General features: G+C 41.2%; 1 protein-coding gene across 2 annotated transcripts in view; it reads left to right on the forward strand.

The window, feature by feature from the left end:
* Positions 1-18,030, forward strand: part of arhgap40 (Rho GTPase activating protein 40) — a 119,087-nt gene that overhangs the window by 31,396 nt on the left and 69,661 nt on the right. Inside the window, exon 1 of one of the 2 annotated variants that reach the window (XM_080204782.1) lies at positions 13,676-13,913. The exons of the other annotated variant lie outside the window; for it this stretch is intronic. Coding sequence (XP_080060908.1) covers positions 13,789-13,913 — 125 coding nt within the window. The 5' untranslated portion in view covers positions 13,676-13,788. Of the gene's footprint in view, positions 1-13,675; positions 13,914-18,030 lie in introns of those variants that run through there. 2 annotated transcript variants of the gene reach the window in all.

Consider the following 18,030-nt stretch of genomic DNA (forward strand, 5'->3'; position numbering starts at 1 on the left):
GCCACCGTGCCACCACTGTGCCATACGTTTTTGAGGCAAAAATTAAACTTAATTAGCAAAACAAGTCTGAAAGAAATAAAATATTAAAGGCAAATGTCAAATGTTTACAACTTAAAGGAATTCGATCATTTGTCATCAGTTAAATTCTAGTGCCTCCTCCCTTAACCAACGTACATGATGCAGGTATAAGAACTGTTTAGAACTCCTGTCCAGTGAGGGAGTTTATATGCACAAATTTATTTCAAAACTTTCAAAACTCAGCAACAATATTTCACTTAAAACCATTAATCTTTTAATCGACTGGTATCTTTTGTGAATCGCGTGTTGCCAATTGTGGAAAAAATGTAGCTCATTAAGTCTTCAGTCTTTGCTTTTCCTAAATTATACACTGTCCTAATTGCCCTGGTTGAAGAGTGTTTGTACATATTGAGGTAATTAAATAACGCACCGAATGGATTCTTATACGTACATGGTCTGGCAGTGGTAGCGATGAATTTGACTATATCGCTGCAGATACAATTTGTTCACATTTACAAACCAGTTTACTTCATAAATGCCAGCTCCGACTCAGGTGGTAACACTCTCGCCTCTGAATCACAAGGTTCTGGCTCTAAGTCCTATCCCTTGAGCACAAAGAGCAAAGCCAACACCCCAATACAATACTAAGTACTACGTTGTTGAAGGTGCCGACAATTGTTTGATGTTGAAGTGATGCCCCATCTGCTCACTTTGTTGGGTATAAAAGATCCCACAGTATTATTTGCAAGAACTGGGGAGTTATCGCTGGTTTCCTGGATGATAGTTATCAACATCAGATAATCTGGTTTTTATAATCTTGCTGTTTGTCGAAGTTTGCTGAGCACATATTGGCTGTTGCGTTTCCTACATCACGGCAGTAACTACACTTCAAGAAGTACTCCAGTGGCTGTGAAGCATTCGGAGATGGCTGGTAGCCGGGGTAAAGTGCTCTATAAATACAAGCCCTTTATTTTCGTGCCTCAAAGCAAATAAAACTGACATGTTAAATTAAACTGTACCTGACCCAAATTACTTGTCAGAAAGAAACTCTCAATGTTGGAGCTCAGGTAAAAATGTCGAGAGTCCTCACCCACACCTAGCTGCTATCAGGAGCTTTAGCCGTCTGAAGCAGTTCCACCCGAAATATCTCCAGCCTGTCAATCAGGCTGCCTGTGGAAAGAAAACAAACAGAAGCAAATCTGCAGTGAAAGACATTCAGGAACCCATTCTTTGGGGTTTCCTGACCAATCCTCCAGCACACACAACCCTTCTCTAGCTGAAAATGCAATAGATCCCTTAGATATTTTGCAGTAGATATTTTCACAATACCATGGTTCTGTTTAATTTTCTTGAAATATCCCAATTTTGCCAAAATCACCAGAGAAATGTATAACTGATTAAATGGTAACCATGAAGGGTTAACTAGTATTGCTATACAACAAATTGTTAATTTATTCCTGGATTATTTGTTTCCTTTGGACACGAAGATCATGGAAGATCTAAATAATGGTGTTTTTATTACTGTTTTGTTTCTGACTCAGTAGTTATTCTCTGAATGAGTGAAGATCATTTGCTAAACTTTTACCAGCGCTTCTCTATAATTTTTTTAATTTCAAGTATTAGTGTCACAAATAGGCTTATATTAACACTGCAATGACATTACTCTGAAAATCCCCTAGTCACCACACTCCGGCGCCTGTTTGGGTACACTGAAGGAGAATTTAGCACGGCCAATCCACCTAACCAGCATGCTTTCGTGCTGTGAGGGGAAACCAGAGCACCTGGAAGTAAACCCACACAGACACAGTGAGAACATGCAGCCTCCACACAGACAGTGACCCGAGCCTGGAATTGAACGCAGATCCCTGGTGCTGTGAGCCAATAGTGCTAACCACTGTACTGTGCCACCCTGCTGCTGAAGAATGTGAATTTTTCCTCTAAAGCAGCTGGTTAATAAATAAATCCGGTAAATTAAACCATTGCAATTATATTCCTCTTTTGTTTTACATTTTAGTAATCTGAGCTTTCTGATACGAAAGCTGAGACACCTCTGCTAAATTGTGAATTGTTTGCACGCATTCAGTCGTATTCCAAGTCACAGTGTTTGCTATTGCAACAAAATAGAAAATATTGTGGTGAGTAATTTCTCAAGACAAACCTTTGTCCTCTAATGTCACATTGTTCAAAACATTCATTAAAACTGAAGGTTCTATTGATAAAATGTTGATCACAACATTTTCCACCGCCTTGCTTTGCCTATTTTGGGGCACGTACAGCTACAAGCCATGGGCAATATTTAGGAACTACAATATGTTTGTGTGTGTGGGGCATATACTGGTGAAAATTGTTACCTTTGACTCCCAGACGTAGACTTTATTCAGTTAGCTTCAAATCAGTATCCACGTAAAAGCACACTAAAATTCAGCAGTCCGTGACTCTGCCGATATCCTTAACGTTGGAAGTCATCAATGCTTAACTTTTCAAGGTAAAATATTTAAAACTGGGAACGAGTGACTTAACCTCTGGTCAGCCATTCAATTTAAGCAGAGCCAACCAAAATTCACCGAACATGTGGCAGAATGAGTTGTTCCAAAATCCAAATGAATGTGGAAAAGCAATGTCGTAATTGGATCCAATGCTGGATGTAGATCTATCATGTGATTTGTCAAGTTCATATGTGGATACTTGATGTGTTTGTATGACATAACTGAGTTCATTCCCTTTTTAGTAGATGTACTGCTTTGGTACCATCTGCTCTTCTAATGTTGGGGCTGAATCATATTGTTAAAAGGGTGCTTTACTCTGCATCAGGTCATGCTGTATCTGATCTCTTGGTGTTTACAGTAGGGCATAATTATTAACTGCTAGCAATCCTTTTGTACTGTAAAACCAGATTATGACTTGCCAAGTTTGCAGATGGGGTGGAGAGGAGATGGACCTCATCCATTCCAGTTCTGCTGCCAGGTAGAATTTTCACACAGTTCTGTAAATAGATAAACAATTAGTCACTCATTTCAGTGGGAGGTTGCTGGTATAGTAGTAATGTCTAGTAATCCAGAAGCTAGGGACATGGGTTCAAATCCCATCATGGCATCCAGTGGAATTTAAGTTTCATGGATACAATCTAGAATGGTAGGTTTAGTAATGATGGGCAGGCAATAATGCTCTTTGGGGAAGAAAATCCTCTATCCTTACCTGGTCTGGCTTACTCCCTGAAATTGCCAAGCAAGCCACGCAGTTCAAAGGAAATTAGGAATGGGCAGCAATTGTTGTTCTTGCCAACGATGCCTATATGCCATGAAAGAATAAAAGAAATGCAAATTGGGGTAAGCTTTCAGGCACAATTTCCCAAAGATAGGGGAGTTTAAAACTAGAGGGCATTTGTTTAAGTTGAGAGGGGAGAGTTACAAAAGGGCCCAGAGTTTTACTCACAGGGTGGTGAGTGTCTTAAATGAGCTGCCAGAGGCAGAGTAGAGGTGGGTATAATTTTGTCTTTTAAAAAGCATTTGGACAGTTACATGGGTAAGATGGGTATAGAGGGATATGGGCCAAGTGCAGGCAACTGGGACTAGCTTAGTGTATATGTAAAAACTGGGCGGCATGGACAAGTTGGGCCAAAAGGCCTGTTTCCATGCTGTAAACCTCTATGACTTTATAATACAGTTGGGAGGCTCCCTGGTGGTACCATGAATGTTCCATCCATTTATGTCGGGTGTTGTGTTGCTTTAACGCAATGCCTCCTCTGGCTCATCGACAATGCTGCAAGCCAGTGCTGGCCCATGCGCAATTGCTTGCAGAACCAGCTCCACCTTGTGCCCCTCCATCCCAGACTTAACTTGCCAACTGGGAACTGATCAGCCTCCCACTCTCCAGGACTGGGGAGCTGCAACAAGATAACTGCTTGGTACCCACAGCACCCCAAAGACACCCAGTGGGAAATACACCAGTGTTCACCTACTCAATCAAAGATTTGGAATGTGAATCACTACAGCAAAGGAAGAAGGAAAATAGACCATGTTCTATAAAATGGAATGGACTTAATGGAATTAATAGAAACAAGTAGTTGGTGCCTTCCAGCAATGACAAAATACGACATGGCCATTTGTTTTCAAGACAGTGAGTAGAATTTTATGGCTCTGTTGCAGAGGGGCGAGGGCTGGGGCTGGAAAATGTGGCGAGCCATTCAAAAATCCCTCAAGAAGGGAAGTAGGGCAAAAAAACAGGAAATTGCAGGCCAGTGAGTTAACTTCAGTGTTGAAAAAACTATTGGAAAGCATTCTGAAGCACAGAATTAATCTCCATTTGGGGAGGCAAGGATTAATCAAGGCTAGTCAGCGTGTTTTTGTCAAGGAGAGATCATATCTCACAAACCTGATTGAGGAAGTGATTAGGTGTGTAGATGAGGGTAGTGCAGTTGATGTAGTCTTTTGACAAGGTCCCACATGGCAGGCTGATGAAGTAGGTATGAGTTCATGGGATCCAGGGCAATTTGGCAAACTGGATCCAACATTAACTTCGTACTATGAGGCAGTGGGTAATGGTCAAAGGTTGTTTTTGTGACTGGAAGCCTGTGTCCAATGGTGTATCATAGGGATTGATGCGGGGTTGCTTGCTGTTTGTTGTATATTAATCATTTAGATGGGAATGTGGGGGGTATGATCAGTAAGTGTACTGATGACACAAAAATTGGTGGTGTGATAAATAGTGAGGAGCAAAACCTTGGATTGAAAGGATGTTATAGACAGGCTGGTTAGATGGGCAGAACAGTAGCAAATTGAATTCAACCCTAAAAAGTGTGAGATAATGGATTTTGGGAGAACGGACAAGACAACGGAATATACAATGAATGGTTGGACCTGAGGAAGTACAGAGGATCAGAGGGACCTTGATGTGCATGTCCATTGATCCCTGAAGACAGTAGGACAGGTAGATAAGGTGATTAAGAAGACATGTTGGGTACTTGCCTTTATTAACTGAGGCATTGAATATAAGAGCAGGGAGGTTCTGAGGGAGCTGTATAAAATGCTGGTTGGGCCACAGCTGGAGTACTGTGTGCAGTTCTGGTCATCACACTATAGAAGGACATGATTGCACCAGGGAAGGTGCAAAGGAGATTCACCAGGATGTTTCTTGGGCTGGAGCATTTCAGCTATCAGGAGACATTGGATAGACTGGGGTTATTTTCCTTGGAGAAGAGAAGGTGGAGGGGGCATCTGAGTGAGGTGAATAAAATTGAGGGGCATAGATAGGGAAGATAGGAAGGAACTGTCCTGCTTAGCAGAGGGATAAATAACTTGAGGGCATAGATCTACATTATGGGGCAGGAGGTTTATAGGAGATGTGAGAAAATAATTTTCACCGAGAGAGTTTTGGGAATCTGGACTTCACTGCCTGAAAGAGAAGTAGAGATGGCTATCTCATAACATTTAAGAAGTACTCAGATGAGCACTCAACACCATAGCATACAAGGCTACAGACCAAGTGCTGGAAAATGGTATCAGAATAGATAGGTGCCTGATGGCCAGTGCAGACACAATGGGCCGAAGGGCCTCTTCCCATGTTGTAAAACGCTATGACACTATGGCTTCAGTGGGAGCAGAAAAGACTGCTGCCGTAAAACTTCATCCAGTGAGTCAATCATCTTTCTTTCCAAGGACAATCCTACAATAGAAAAGTGCCTAAGGAAATATTTGATCTGAGTTATTGTCACATGTATAAGGTGAAAGTATTGTTTCTTGCGCACCATGCAGACAAAGCAACCGAACACATTGAAGGAAAGGAGAGGGTGCAGATTGTAGTGATACAGTTGTAACTAGGGCGTTGAGAAAGATCAACTTAATGTGTGGTAGGTCCATTCAAAAGTCTGATGGCAACAGGGAAGAAGCTATTCTTGATTCGGCTGGTATGTGACCTCAGACTTTCGTATCCTTTTTCCGGAGAAGAAGGTGGAAGAGAGTACGTCCGGGATGCATGGAGTCCTTGATTATGCTGGCTGTGTGTAAGCGGAGTCAATGGATAGGAGCTGGTTTGCGTGATGGGCTGGGCTTCATTCATAACTTTTTGTAGTTCCTTGCAGTCTTGGACAGAGCAGGAGCTACCAAGCCAGAAAGAATACTTTCTATGGTGCATCTATAAAAGCTGGTGAGAGTCCTAGTGAACATGCCAAATTTCCTTAGCCTCTGGGAAAGTAGAGGCATGTATGGACTTTCTTAGCTATAGCGTCGACATGGAAGAACCAGAACAAGTTGTTGGTGATCTGGACACCTAGAAACTCGAAGCTGTTGGCCATTTCCACTTCATCCCCATTGATGTACTCAGGCATGTCTCCCACTATTTTTCCTGAAGTCAGTGTCTATCTCCTTCATTTTGTTGACACTGAGGGAGAGGTTGTTGTCGTTGTACCAGTTCACCAAATTCTCTATCTCTTCCTATGCTGCATGTCATCAGTGTTTGAGATACAACCCACTATGGTAGTATCATTCGCAAATCTGAAAGTGGAGTTGGAGTGGAACTTAGCCACACAGTCATAAGTGTATAAGAAGCATAGTAAGGGCCTGAGGACTCAGCCTTGTGGGGAACTGGTGTTGGGGATCATTCTGGAGGAGGTTTTATTGCCTGTTCTTACTGATTACAGTCTGTGTGTTAGCAAGTCTGAGATCCATTTGCAGAGGGAGGAGCTGAACCCCAGGCCACAGAGTTTGGAGATGAGTTTTGTAGGAACGATTGTGTTGAAGGCTGAGCTGTAGTCAATAAATAGGAATCTGACATAGGTGTCTTCATTATACAGGTGCTTCAGGGTTCGGTGTACAGCCAGCGAGATGGAATCTGCTGTGGAGCTGTTGCAGTGATAGATGAACTGCAATGGATCCAGGCAATCTGGAAGGCTGGAATTGATTTGTGGCATGACTAACCTTTCATAAATATACACAGTATACTCTGAGATCTGTCACTTCCCTCGCCAAACCCCCCCTCCCCCCAGCAACATCACCCCGATCACCACCCTCCCAATCTCCAACCATTGCTGTCCTCGTTAATTGCCACCCACCCTCACTGATCGCCAGCTCCACCGAACAGCCCTCAACCCCCCAAATACAGAGTTTCCCTCTTCTTTCCTCTTGGTGGTGCCCAGTGGCAGCAACGGGGATGAAGTCGAAATGGCCAACAGCTTCGAGTTTCTAGGTGTCCAGATCACCAACAACTTGTTCTGGTTCTTCCATGTCGATGCTATAGCTAAGAAAGTCCATACATGCCTCTACTTTCCCAGAGGCTAAGGAAATTTGGCATGTTCACTAGGACTCTCACCAGCTTTTATAGATGCACCATAGAAAGTATTCTTTCTGGCTTGGTAGCTCCTGCTCTGTCCAAGACTGCAAGGAACTACAAAAAGTTATGAATGAAGCCCAGCCCATCACGCAAACCAGCTCCTATCCATTGACTCCGCTTACACACAGCCAGCATAATCAAGGACTCCATGCATCCCGGCCATACTGTCTTCCACCTTCTTCTCTGGAAAAAGGATACAAAAGTCTGAGGTCACATTCCAACCGAATCAAAAATAGCTTCTTCCCTGTTGCCATCAGGCTTTTGAATGGACCTACCACATATTAAGTTGATCTTTCTCAACACCCTAGTTACAACTGTAACACTACAATCTGCACCCTCTCCTTTCCTTCAATGTGCTTGGTTGCTTTGTCTGCATAGTGTGCAAGAAACAATACTTTCACTTTATACATGTGACAATAACTCAGATCAAATATTTCCTTAGGCAACTTTTCTATTGTAGGATTGTCCTTGGAAAGAAAGATGATTGACTCACTGGATGAAGTTTTACGGCAGCAGTGTGCCTGTTGGGTAGTGCCAGGATGTCGGGCTGAAACTGTCCCACGTCACTGCCCTGCCCTCAACCATCCAAGGGCTTCAATGATCCCACGGTGAGGCCATGACATCTGGTTCAGTTGGTGAGGACAATCTGTGATCCTCGCCAGTGAGAACCTCCACCAGTGAGGTTGGGACGGTAAGTAAGCCTAGACTTTTACGTCCTGGGCTTGTTAATGATCTGCTAATCATCTGACAGAATCCCTACATTGCAGAAGGAAGCCATTTGGCCATTAAGCCCACGCCATCAACTATCCTACCCAGGCCCTGTCCCTGTAACCCCATGTATTTGCTGTACTAGGCTCCCTGACAGTAAAGGGCAATTTAGCACGGCCAATCAATCTAACCTGCACATAAGGGGCAATTTAGCATGACCAATCTATCTAACCTGCACATCTCTGGAATGTGGGAAGAAACCTGAGTATCCAGAGGAAACCAACACAGACACAGGGATAATGTTCTAACTCCACACACAGTGACCTGTGGCCAGAGTTGAACATGGATCCCTGGTGTTGTGAGGCAGCAGTGCTAACCATTGTGCCACTGTGTCATTAATGTTTAAATTAGCCTCCTGCCCTTCCTGGCACAAGTCTAATTTTGCCAGCAGAACATGGCCAGCAATATTGGAAGTGGCGAGAAAGTGGGCGCAAACCCAATTTTTCGCCCCTTGCTTATATTTCCTGCCCCACAATGCTACTTGACCAGTGCAGTGGGGCAGAAAACTACCACCCTACTTGTTAAGTGCAATGATCTTTCTTTAAATTTACCTGTAACTAAGTTAGCCAATTCACAAAACTGAGGTGGTGTTTGTTTGTACAACATCCTCAGTAATCAGTTCTCAGTTTCTATTGCTCCCCACCACATTAAATCATCTTTGGGAAAAAGCCAAAACTTTATTCCTCTGCATCAACTTGAAACTCTGTTTCTCTCCACAGATGCTGCCTGATCTGCTGAGTATTCCTAGTTTCTGTTTCAGATGTACTAGCAGCTGGGGTATTTTAATTTTGTTTTTATTACCCCCCCTCACAGTTTTAATTTCTCAAAGTCACAGTTGAAAATGCACTTTGCCAATTCTTAAGTGGAATATATCAGCGTAGTTCATTAGTATTCAATCTGTTGCGCAAGATGCCAAGAAATCTAGAAAAGAATTGAAAGTCAGTAAATCTTCCTCTTGGTCTCACTGGCATAGAAAGTCATGAATTGAATCTGGATTTAGGCCAATTCTTAATCAGATAAATGAAATGACAATTACTATGCAATTTCTAACTTTGATAATGATATAAATATAAGCAGGAGCCCTCTAATAGTGCAAAATTTGATTTTGTTCTACGCAAAACAAAGTTTTGACTGTATTACCTTTATGTGCAAGTGTTCTGCACTAGATATCTTCTCTCTTGGGGCAGAGAAGATTCTCTTTTTAATTTGTTCATGGGTAGTGGGTGTCACTGGCAAGGCCAGCATTTGTTACTCACCCACAACTGCCTTTGAGAAGATGGTAGTTACTGCCTGCTTGAACCGTTGCAGTCTATGTGGTGTATGTACATCCACAGTATAGTTAAGAACGGTGTTCCAGGATTTTGATTCAGTGACAATGAAGGAGAGTTTCAAGTCTCCTTGCCTTGGAGGACAACTTGAAAGTGGTAATGTTCCCATGTGCCTGCTATCTTTGTCCAATCTATGTGGTACCAATCATGGGTTTGGAAAATGCTGTTAAAGGTGATGGCAAGTTGCTGCAATGGTAAACACTGCTGCCAATCAACATCAGTGGTGGAAGTAGCGAATGTTTAAGGTAATGAATGGGGTTCCAATAAAGTGGAAAGTTTGTCCTGGATGGTGTTAAGCTTGTTGAGTGTTGTTGGAGCTGCACTCATCCAATCAGGTGGAGGGTATTCCATCACTCTCTGGACTTGTGCCTTGTAGATGCTGGACAGGATTTGTGGAGTCAGGGGAATAGATTTTCCCCTCGGCTTCGGGACCCCAATATCAGGACCTGTTATGGTTCAGGTCAGAAACTCCAAAGTGTTTTATGGAGTCCGCCTGGGTCATAAGTTGTGCATCTTGATTTTGGCTACGAAAAGCATGATATGTTTCACTTCAGGTATGACTCAAATGATCCATTAAGAGCTTTTATCAAACAAAATTTATTTAAGAATATAGTCAACATGTATAGTAAGAAAATTAGCAAGAACATTGATTAATTACAAACAAGAACAAAACAGCCACAATAATGTGTAATCCTCAATGAATATGTATTTTATATATATAAGCTGTCCCAATCAAATCAACCTCCATAAACAACCCTTTAAACAGATTTAACACAGTATAAACTAAGGCTCATGTGATACTGGGATTGAGGCCATTCATTGAATTTTGCAGTCAAATTCTTTTGCGACTCAGGACAGTTTGGAGACAAGACAGCTTCCTAAAACACCAGAGAGACTCTGGTCCAGCCCCTACAATAGCAGATTTTCGTCCTTCAGAAAAGAAAAATTTTGCTTTCAGCTAACCAACAGAATTTCAAAAAGGGAGAGAGAGAAACTTCTCTTTCAGCTTGATGCTGTTAACACCTCAACTCCCAAAACTGAATTTAAATCAACTCCTGTACCTGACCTAAACATAGTTCTTTTTCCTCTTCCCAACAATGCAGGATCGTAAAACATCCCAGAATAAACACAATCAACCCCATTTAAACCATTTAAGGAGCAATAAATGGAATCATCATAGTCAGCCTGGCAACATAATGACATTAGCTAAGGCTGTGAGCATGAATTTAAAAAAGCTCTTAAAGGTACACCAATATTGCTGACCCAATGTAGGCCCCCATCCTGCATTCCTTTGCAGGTAAATTGGTGATATATTCTTCCTGAAGGCAGCCTCCTGAAAGGTCACCTCTGCGCTTGTGGCCCTGTTAAATCAGACCCTGCCTTTGGCAGGATCACTCAGAAGTGGGATAATGTGAGATTCACCTTCAAATTCATCTCTGCCAAATTGGGAAATTTCAACAACAGGGCTGAATTACTAAGTAATTGCTGCTTGATAACATTCTTGCATCACTATGCTGATGATTGTGAGTAAACTGAGCGGCAACTGGCAAGACTGAATTTGTCCTGTTTTTTCAATCGACAGGACACACCTGGTCAACTTTTCACATTGTCAGGTAGATAGACACCTGTGCTGTAGCTGCAATGGAACAGTTTGGCTAAGAGTGGGGCCAGTTCTGGAGCACAAGTTTTTAATTCTATAGGATAGCGTCAGGGTCCAAAGGCCCTTTCTGATCTAAAGCATTCAGCCTTTCTTGAGATCATATGGAGTGAATTAAATTGTCTTAAGACTGGTGTGTGCAATTCAGGGGATCTCAGGAGCAGGCCGAGATGGATCATCACCTCAACACTTCTGGTTTGAAGAAGGTCACTTTAGCCTTGTCTTTAAGTGGCCGGGCTATACTCTCCTTATCTTCTTCTTGACATTTTTTTCTTTCTTTCTCCTCCCTTGGCCATCTTTCCACAAATCTTGTATTCCCCAAATGAAGGCACAGGAAAACAGCCTGTTCCAAATTGCTTCTAACCTGCTGTATAATCACAGGCTTGGAGATGTACGACAGCAGCTAAATGCTGATCTGTCTTCCAATTTTTCATCTGGCCTGTCGCCACCTGTGGATTCTGCAAACATTACTCCAAATTTACTGCTTAACTTACATTTTATTATATGATTCCTTGACACAATATGTTGAGCAGCCAATGTGATAAGCCCTATTTCAAACTTAACTAACATTGCTCTATCACCTTAAATCACCAGTGTTTGCAGTATTTGTGAAATGTTGCTGTTAAAATAATATAAGAAGGTGGTGGGTTCAAGTTCCATTCCAGGAGCTGGAACACATATTCTAAACTGATATTTCAATGCCTTTCTTTTGTGTGCACTGAGAGCAAGTATGGCCTTGGCTGACGTTTTGTTAGCAATACAATACCTTCAAGTATAACACTGCTGACCCTGGATATATCAATTTCGTTGTTATTTTGAAATTGGAGATAAGTACCTCTGCTTTTCTTGATATATGTATTAAGGATCCAGACATGACACAACAGAGGAATCACTGAATTTTCTCACCATCATTTCTTGCTTGTGTTATTATGGGTTAAGTGGTGCAACTCATTTTATTTTTTGGACCAATTACCTTGAAGCTGAGCTGAATCAGCCTTCCCCTCACTCCCACAATATAAAGAATATTAATTGGATTTCTAATTATGCATCCTCTGGTGGGAAGTGATGGTACTTATTTACAAACATAAGAATCAGGAGCAGGGGTAAGGCCACTTGGCCCCTCGAACCTGCTCCACCATTCATTAAAATCACAGTTGACCTGATTCTAACCTCAACCCCACATACCACTGATAACCTTATACCTTTCCTTATCAAGAATCTGTCCAACACTGCCTTAAACTATCCAGAGACTCTTCTTCCCCTGCTCTTTTTGAGGAAGAGTTTCCAAAGACTCACAGTCCTCAGAGTAAAATATTCTCCTTGGTCTATAAAGGATTTTAAAACAGTGACCCCGGTCCTAGATTCTGCCACAAGAGGAAACATCCTCTCCACAGCCACTTGGTCAAGGTCCAGTGTTGCCCCACAGTGTCTATGATGTTGAGATAGTGTGAAATTAAAAGCTAGCTTCCTTCTTCTTTTCCTTTGTTGGATCATTTTCAGCTCTGGGATGTATGGAAGTATTGGATTGATAACAATGATTTCACATTAGATTTTTTAATGCACTCATTTCTTGAAATTACAAAGCCAACACACAGTGTGGACCAGGCAATCATTGTCAGTTGTTGGAAAAACCCACCAGTTCACTAATGTCCGTTAGGGAAAGAAATCTGCCGTCCATCCCTGGTCTGGCCAGAACCTCAGCAACGTGGTTAACTCTCAATTGCCCGCAGGCAACTATGGATGGGCAATAAATGCTGGCCTGTTAGCGACCCTGACATCCCACAAATGAATTTTTAAAAAGCCCTTAATTCATCTCCTTGCGTACTCCAAAATCCAATTCAAATTGAATCCAATTTGTATCCCCACGAGAAAGACATACAAGGTCGCTTCTCAGCCTTTTGGCTAAGATCGCATCTAAGGTCAGGTAAAAGGGTGGGATTTTACGCCCGTGCTTGCGCTGAAACTGGAGAATCCTGCCCGAGGTCAATAGACCTTTCCAACCCTTGCCTGCTCTGATTCCTGCAGTCGGTGGAATGGGAACACTCCTCCATGCCATTTCTTGCCAACTTGGATATCTTGTATGTCTCTCTTCTGGGAACCTTGAATTGGATTCAATTTGAATTTGGTTTTTGGAGCAAAGCAAGAAGATGGATTCTGGTCTGGCCGGTCCACTTTGCCCTTTGGCTTTGCAACTTCAAGAACGGAGTGAAAAAAAATTCCAAGCCCATTAGATTGTCAACGATCCACATGTTTGATTGCTCTCAGCGAAAGAATGAAGCAAAACATGTTTAACCTAGCTGCACCGCAGCACATTGCTGTAAATACTCCCTTCACACACATTAAAAACAAACAAGAGCAGTTCTTTACTTTTTCAAATTCCGAAATGTATCACCGTGCGAAGTTGAGTGGGTTAAAAAGTGGAAGAAAATAAGATGAAAATGTTGGGATGTTGTGAAGAAGCCTGCAGAGCTCGGTAGCAGATTAAACTGGCTGATTAAATTCTGGGTGATGTGCGTGTATGAGTTAGGGGGTGGGGTTGCTGACAGTTGTCACTATCTAGTGGGTTGGGTTTCACATTCCTTCAAAGTGAACATAGCCTGTTGGAAAGGAGCTGCCGCGGATCATTATTCTCCTTTTGCTGAAGTTTCCCTCGAGCTTGCCTGCTTCCCAGACATTGCGAAGGGGAAACTCGCCATGGACGACGACAAGGCAACAGACTTCGTTTCGAAAACTTTCTGCCGTATCCCGAGACCCAAATTATATGCGAATTCGATGCCAGCGGCTATACGAGGTTTCCCAAGTTCCAAGTTTAACCAACGGTATCTTTTTTCCCCCTTTGTGCATTTCAAAGTATAACTTTTGCTATCGTAAATTTATACTTAATATATTTTGGATAAGGTGAAACCAGAGATCTGCTTTATTTTGTCATTCGTTGTTCAGTACAGATTACAGTACCATTATTTAAACAGAAACTATATTTGTTGTTGTGTGGAGCTGGATTAAGCCTTTACTCATGTTGAAAGTATGAAGCTTCAAGGATGCTTGTTTAAAAAGGTTTCAGGGCCTATTTTATATGCAGATTTTTATGAAAGAATGTTTAAATCATAGAAAAATTTATAAACTTTATTCCTACAGCTTTCCAAGTACTTCAATACAAATAAGAATTTATTTCGTGTTGCCTGCTGTCCAGGAGTGAAGTTTCTTCCATTGCACTTGACTGCTCAAGTGGACACTTGATGGCATTGGCTTTTAGTCACACCTGCCCTGGCGTATTGGATTTATTTCTGTATGTGGCAAGAGTGGATAAGGACACAGTCAGGGAAACTAGGCATCTGGGAAGCGAGTGAACTGGTGAAACAATTGTGTGTCTCCCTAACTCACCACACCGAAAGATTGTGAAACGAACTGCACCAGGACTTCTTTTCTGATGGTCGTGGTAAAAACAAATCAAATGGCAATATCTAAGTCAGCTATCCACACCAAAGCTCTGACTGTAACAAAATCGCTATAGTGTAGGCTGCCCTTGAATTCCCTTTGAGCAGAATGTTGGTGATGTGATCCAGGATCTGATTAGGAGCTCCACATTCAGAGACTGATAGAGGTTTACAGCATGGAAACAGGCCCTTTGGCTCAATTAGTCCATGTTGTCCTTTTTTTTAAATGTTAAGCTAGTCCTAATTACAGCATTTGACTCATATCCTCGTATACCTATCTTCACCATGTAAATGTCTAAGTGCTTTTTAAAAGACAAAATTTACCCACTTTACTATAGAGAAATGCATACTCATTGAATTCAAATACCGCCAGCTGCCATGGTGGGATTTGACCACATGTCCCCAGAGCATTAGCTGGATTGCTTGCCCAGTGTTAATACCACTACCTACCCATAGTGGATGCTTTAATTTTCTATCAGTGGAGAAGATCGCAGAACTATTATGACAGTTTTTGATGTAGTTGTCAATTGTCTACTGTTTGAGGATGATTTTATCCCTCAGGCTGTGGGGTCCTTTATGAGGAATCCATTTGTTATGTTGCAGTTCCTTTTGAGCATTCCATCATTGTCCATCAGCCTTGATGACCAATCACCAAAGGGCTTTACTGATGGTCCAGAGCAGCCTTCTGGATTTGAGACTAAAGTCACCCTGCATTGGCACATCTTTGCATTTGGGTGGATGATGATTTCATGCTCCATCCTGTTATGTGATCTTTGACCACAGTTAAAGTCACCTCCTAGAACACTGAATTTGTTATTAAATTGCCCTCCTGATGAGAATGCAAATCCAAACAAAGACTGAGAAGGGCATTTTAATTAGTTTGGTTGAATTCATTGTTAAATAGATACAGAAAGATAAATAAAGGGAAAGCAAAATTGGGTTTAAGAAAATTAAAAAGAAACAGAAAAAGTTAGAATTTTTTAATTTTAAATTTGACATTTTTAATACCTCTTATAACATCTGAACCTGAAGGAATGCGACTCCGCATGCACTAGTTTATTTTCAGTAGTAGAAATGTTGATTAACAGTAATTCACAGAATCATAGAATTGTTACAGTTTAGAAGGCCATTTAGCCCATCATATCTGCACTGGTTTTCTGAATGAGCCATTCTCCTGCTTTCTCCCCATAACCCTGCACATTATTCCTTTTTAGATAATAGTCTCATTCCTTTTTGAATGCCTCTATTGAACTTGCCTCCAGCACACGCTTGAGCAGTGGATTCTAAACCTTCCAAACACTTGCTGTGTGAATTTCTTTTTTCTCATAATGGTTTTGTTTCTTTTACCAATTACTTTAAATCTGTGCCCTCTCCTTCTCAGTCTTTTCATGAGTGGTAACAGTTTATCCCTGTCTACCTTGTCCAGATCCCTCATGATTTTGAATACCTCTACCAAATCTCCTCTCAGTCTTTTCTCCAAGAAAAACAATCCTAATTTCTCCATTCTGTCTTCAGAACTGAGGTTTCTCATCCCTGGAATCATTCTTGTAAAACTTTCCTGCCCTCTCTCCAATGCCTTCACATCCTTTTTAAATTGTGGTGTCCAAATGGCTGCACTATTCCAGCTGAACTGTGTCTGACATAAGTTCAACACAACTTCCTTGCTCTTGCCCATGTAAGTTTGGATGCTCTATACTTTAGTAATCGTGCTGCTTTTAGTTTCTTATGCACATATACATCCAGGTCCCTCTACTCCTGCATCCCCTTTATTTATATTGTCTCTTCATGTTCTTCCTAACAAAATGAATCTCTTTACAATTCTAAATATTGAATTTGATCTGCCACCTCTCTGCCCGTTCGGCCAACTTTTCTGTGTTCCGTTGAAGTTGTACAGTATTCTCAAGTTTACTACTGCCATGTTTTGTATCATCTGCAGATTCTGAAACTGTGTTGTGTAAACAATAGCCTAGGCCATTGTATATATATCAGGAAAACAAAGGTCCCAACACTGACCCCTGGAAATCCCCCCTACAAACCTTTCTCCAGCTCAAAAGACATACGTTAACCACTACCCCCTATTTTCTGTTGCTTAGCCAATTTTGCATTCATGTTGCTACTATCCCTTTTATTGTATGAACTATAACTTTGCTTACAAGTCTGTTGTATGGCATTGTATCAAATGCCTTTTGGAAGTCCATGTAACACCACATCAACAGCATTGCCCTCATCAACCCTCTCTGTTACCCCTTCAAAAAATCAGCAAGTTTAATGCAATTTTTCCTGAAAAAAATCTGTGTTGGCTTAAATTAAAATTCATTACATCATTCAAAAGTGCTTTGAAAAGGGCAAGGGTTAACATTCTGTGGTGAGTTAAAGTTCATATCTCCAGACAGGTCTTTCAGTGCATTTCAATGGTGAGACAGGCAGTGAGATATAATTTTCATGAAACTGATGACATAACTTGGGCAGCAATCTTTGGATTTTTCAGTTTAGCCATGCAACTGGTGCTTGAAGTTTCTTTTCCATTTCCATATGAATAATGGCATGCGTCCTAAACTTTGTCTGTTGTTTTGAAAGGAAAACCTGAACGAATATTTTTACTTATTTTCTGAATCAACCTGATTTAAACATGGTGATCGCTTGGATTTTAAAATGGCTAATGATACTGAGGTGGGAAGCTAGTAACGCTGACAGCAATGTCTACGTGCTATTTCACCTGCAAGTAATTTCATCCATATTTGAGCTTAGTTGGTAATTTTGCAGAAATCAAACACTCTTTGGGACACGTATTCGGGTCGCCCATTTTTATCCCTAACTACTGCATGTGATATTAAGTAGCACCAACTGTTCAACATTTCTTCATTATAAAGATATAGATGGTTGCGTGAACATTTCATGCATTTGATTCATTAACAGACAATGAATTGACTGGGAAATATGAAATCCTCCTTAATTCAAATGGGTCACAACTTTTCTATCGCATTATTTCTTATTTATTTTTAGAATTTTTTTCTGAGTTGCATTGTTCTGTCTTGAGAAATGTTTCCTCATTGGACATGCTGGATGATTTTTTTTTCCAAATTCCAGGAAAATGCTGTTTGTAATGGCCATTCATTTAGTTCCTAAACTGTTCAGGGAAAATATTGAATTAAAATACATGACCCCTTTAACCCAAAAGAATGTATTTTTCCTACATCTTTTTTGGATAACTGTAAGCAATGTCACGGGAAAACAATAAAGTTTAAAGTTTATATATTAGTGTCACAAGTAGATTTACATTAACACTGCAATGAAGTTACTGTGAAAATCCCCTAGTTGCCACACCTGTTCAGGTAACTGAGGGAGAATTTAGCATGGCCAATGCATCTAACCAGCTGTGCTTGAAAATACCTGGACACACAGTTTCTGGAGTTAAAATGGACATTGAAAGTCTGTACTTCACAGAAGTTTTATTCATTAACTTACGTATATTACTTATTACACATTTGTAGTTTGACTAAAC

This window comes from Carcharhinus amblyrhynchos, chromosome 16 (genome assembly GCF_965287045.1).
Source record: "Carcharhinus amblyrhynchos chromosome 16, sCarAmb.v2.hapA, whole genome shotgun sequence".
Lineage (NCBI taxonomy): Eukaryota > Metazoa > Chordata > Chondrichthyes > Carcharhiniformes > Carcharhinidae > Carcharhinus > Carcharhinus amblyrhynchos.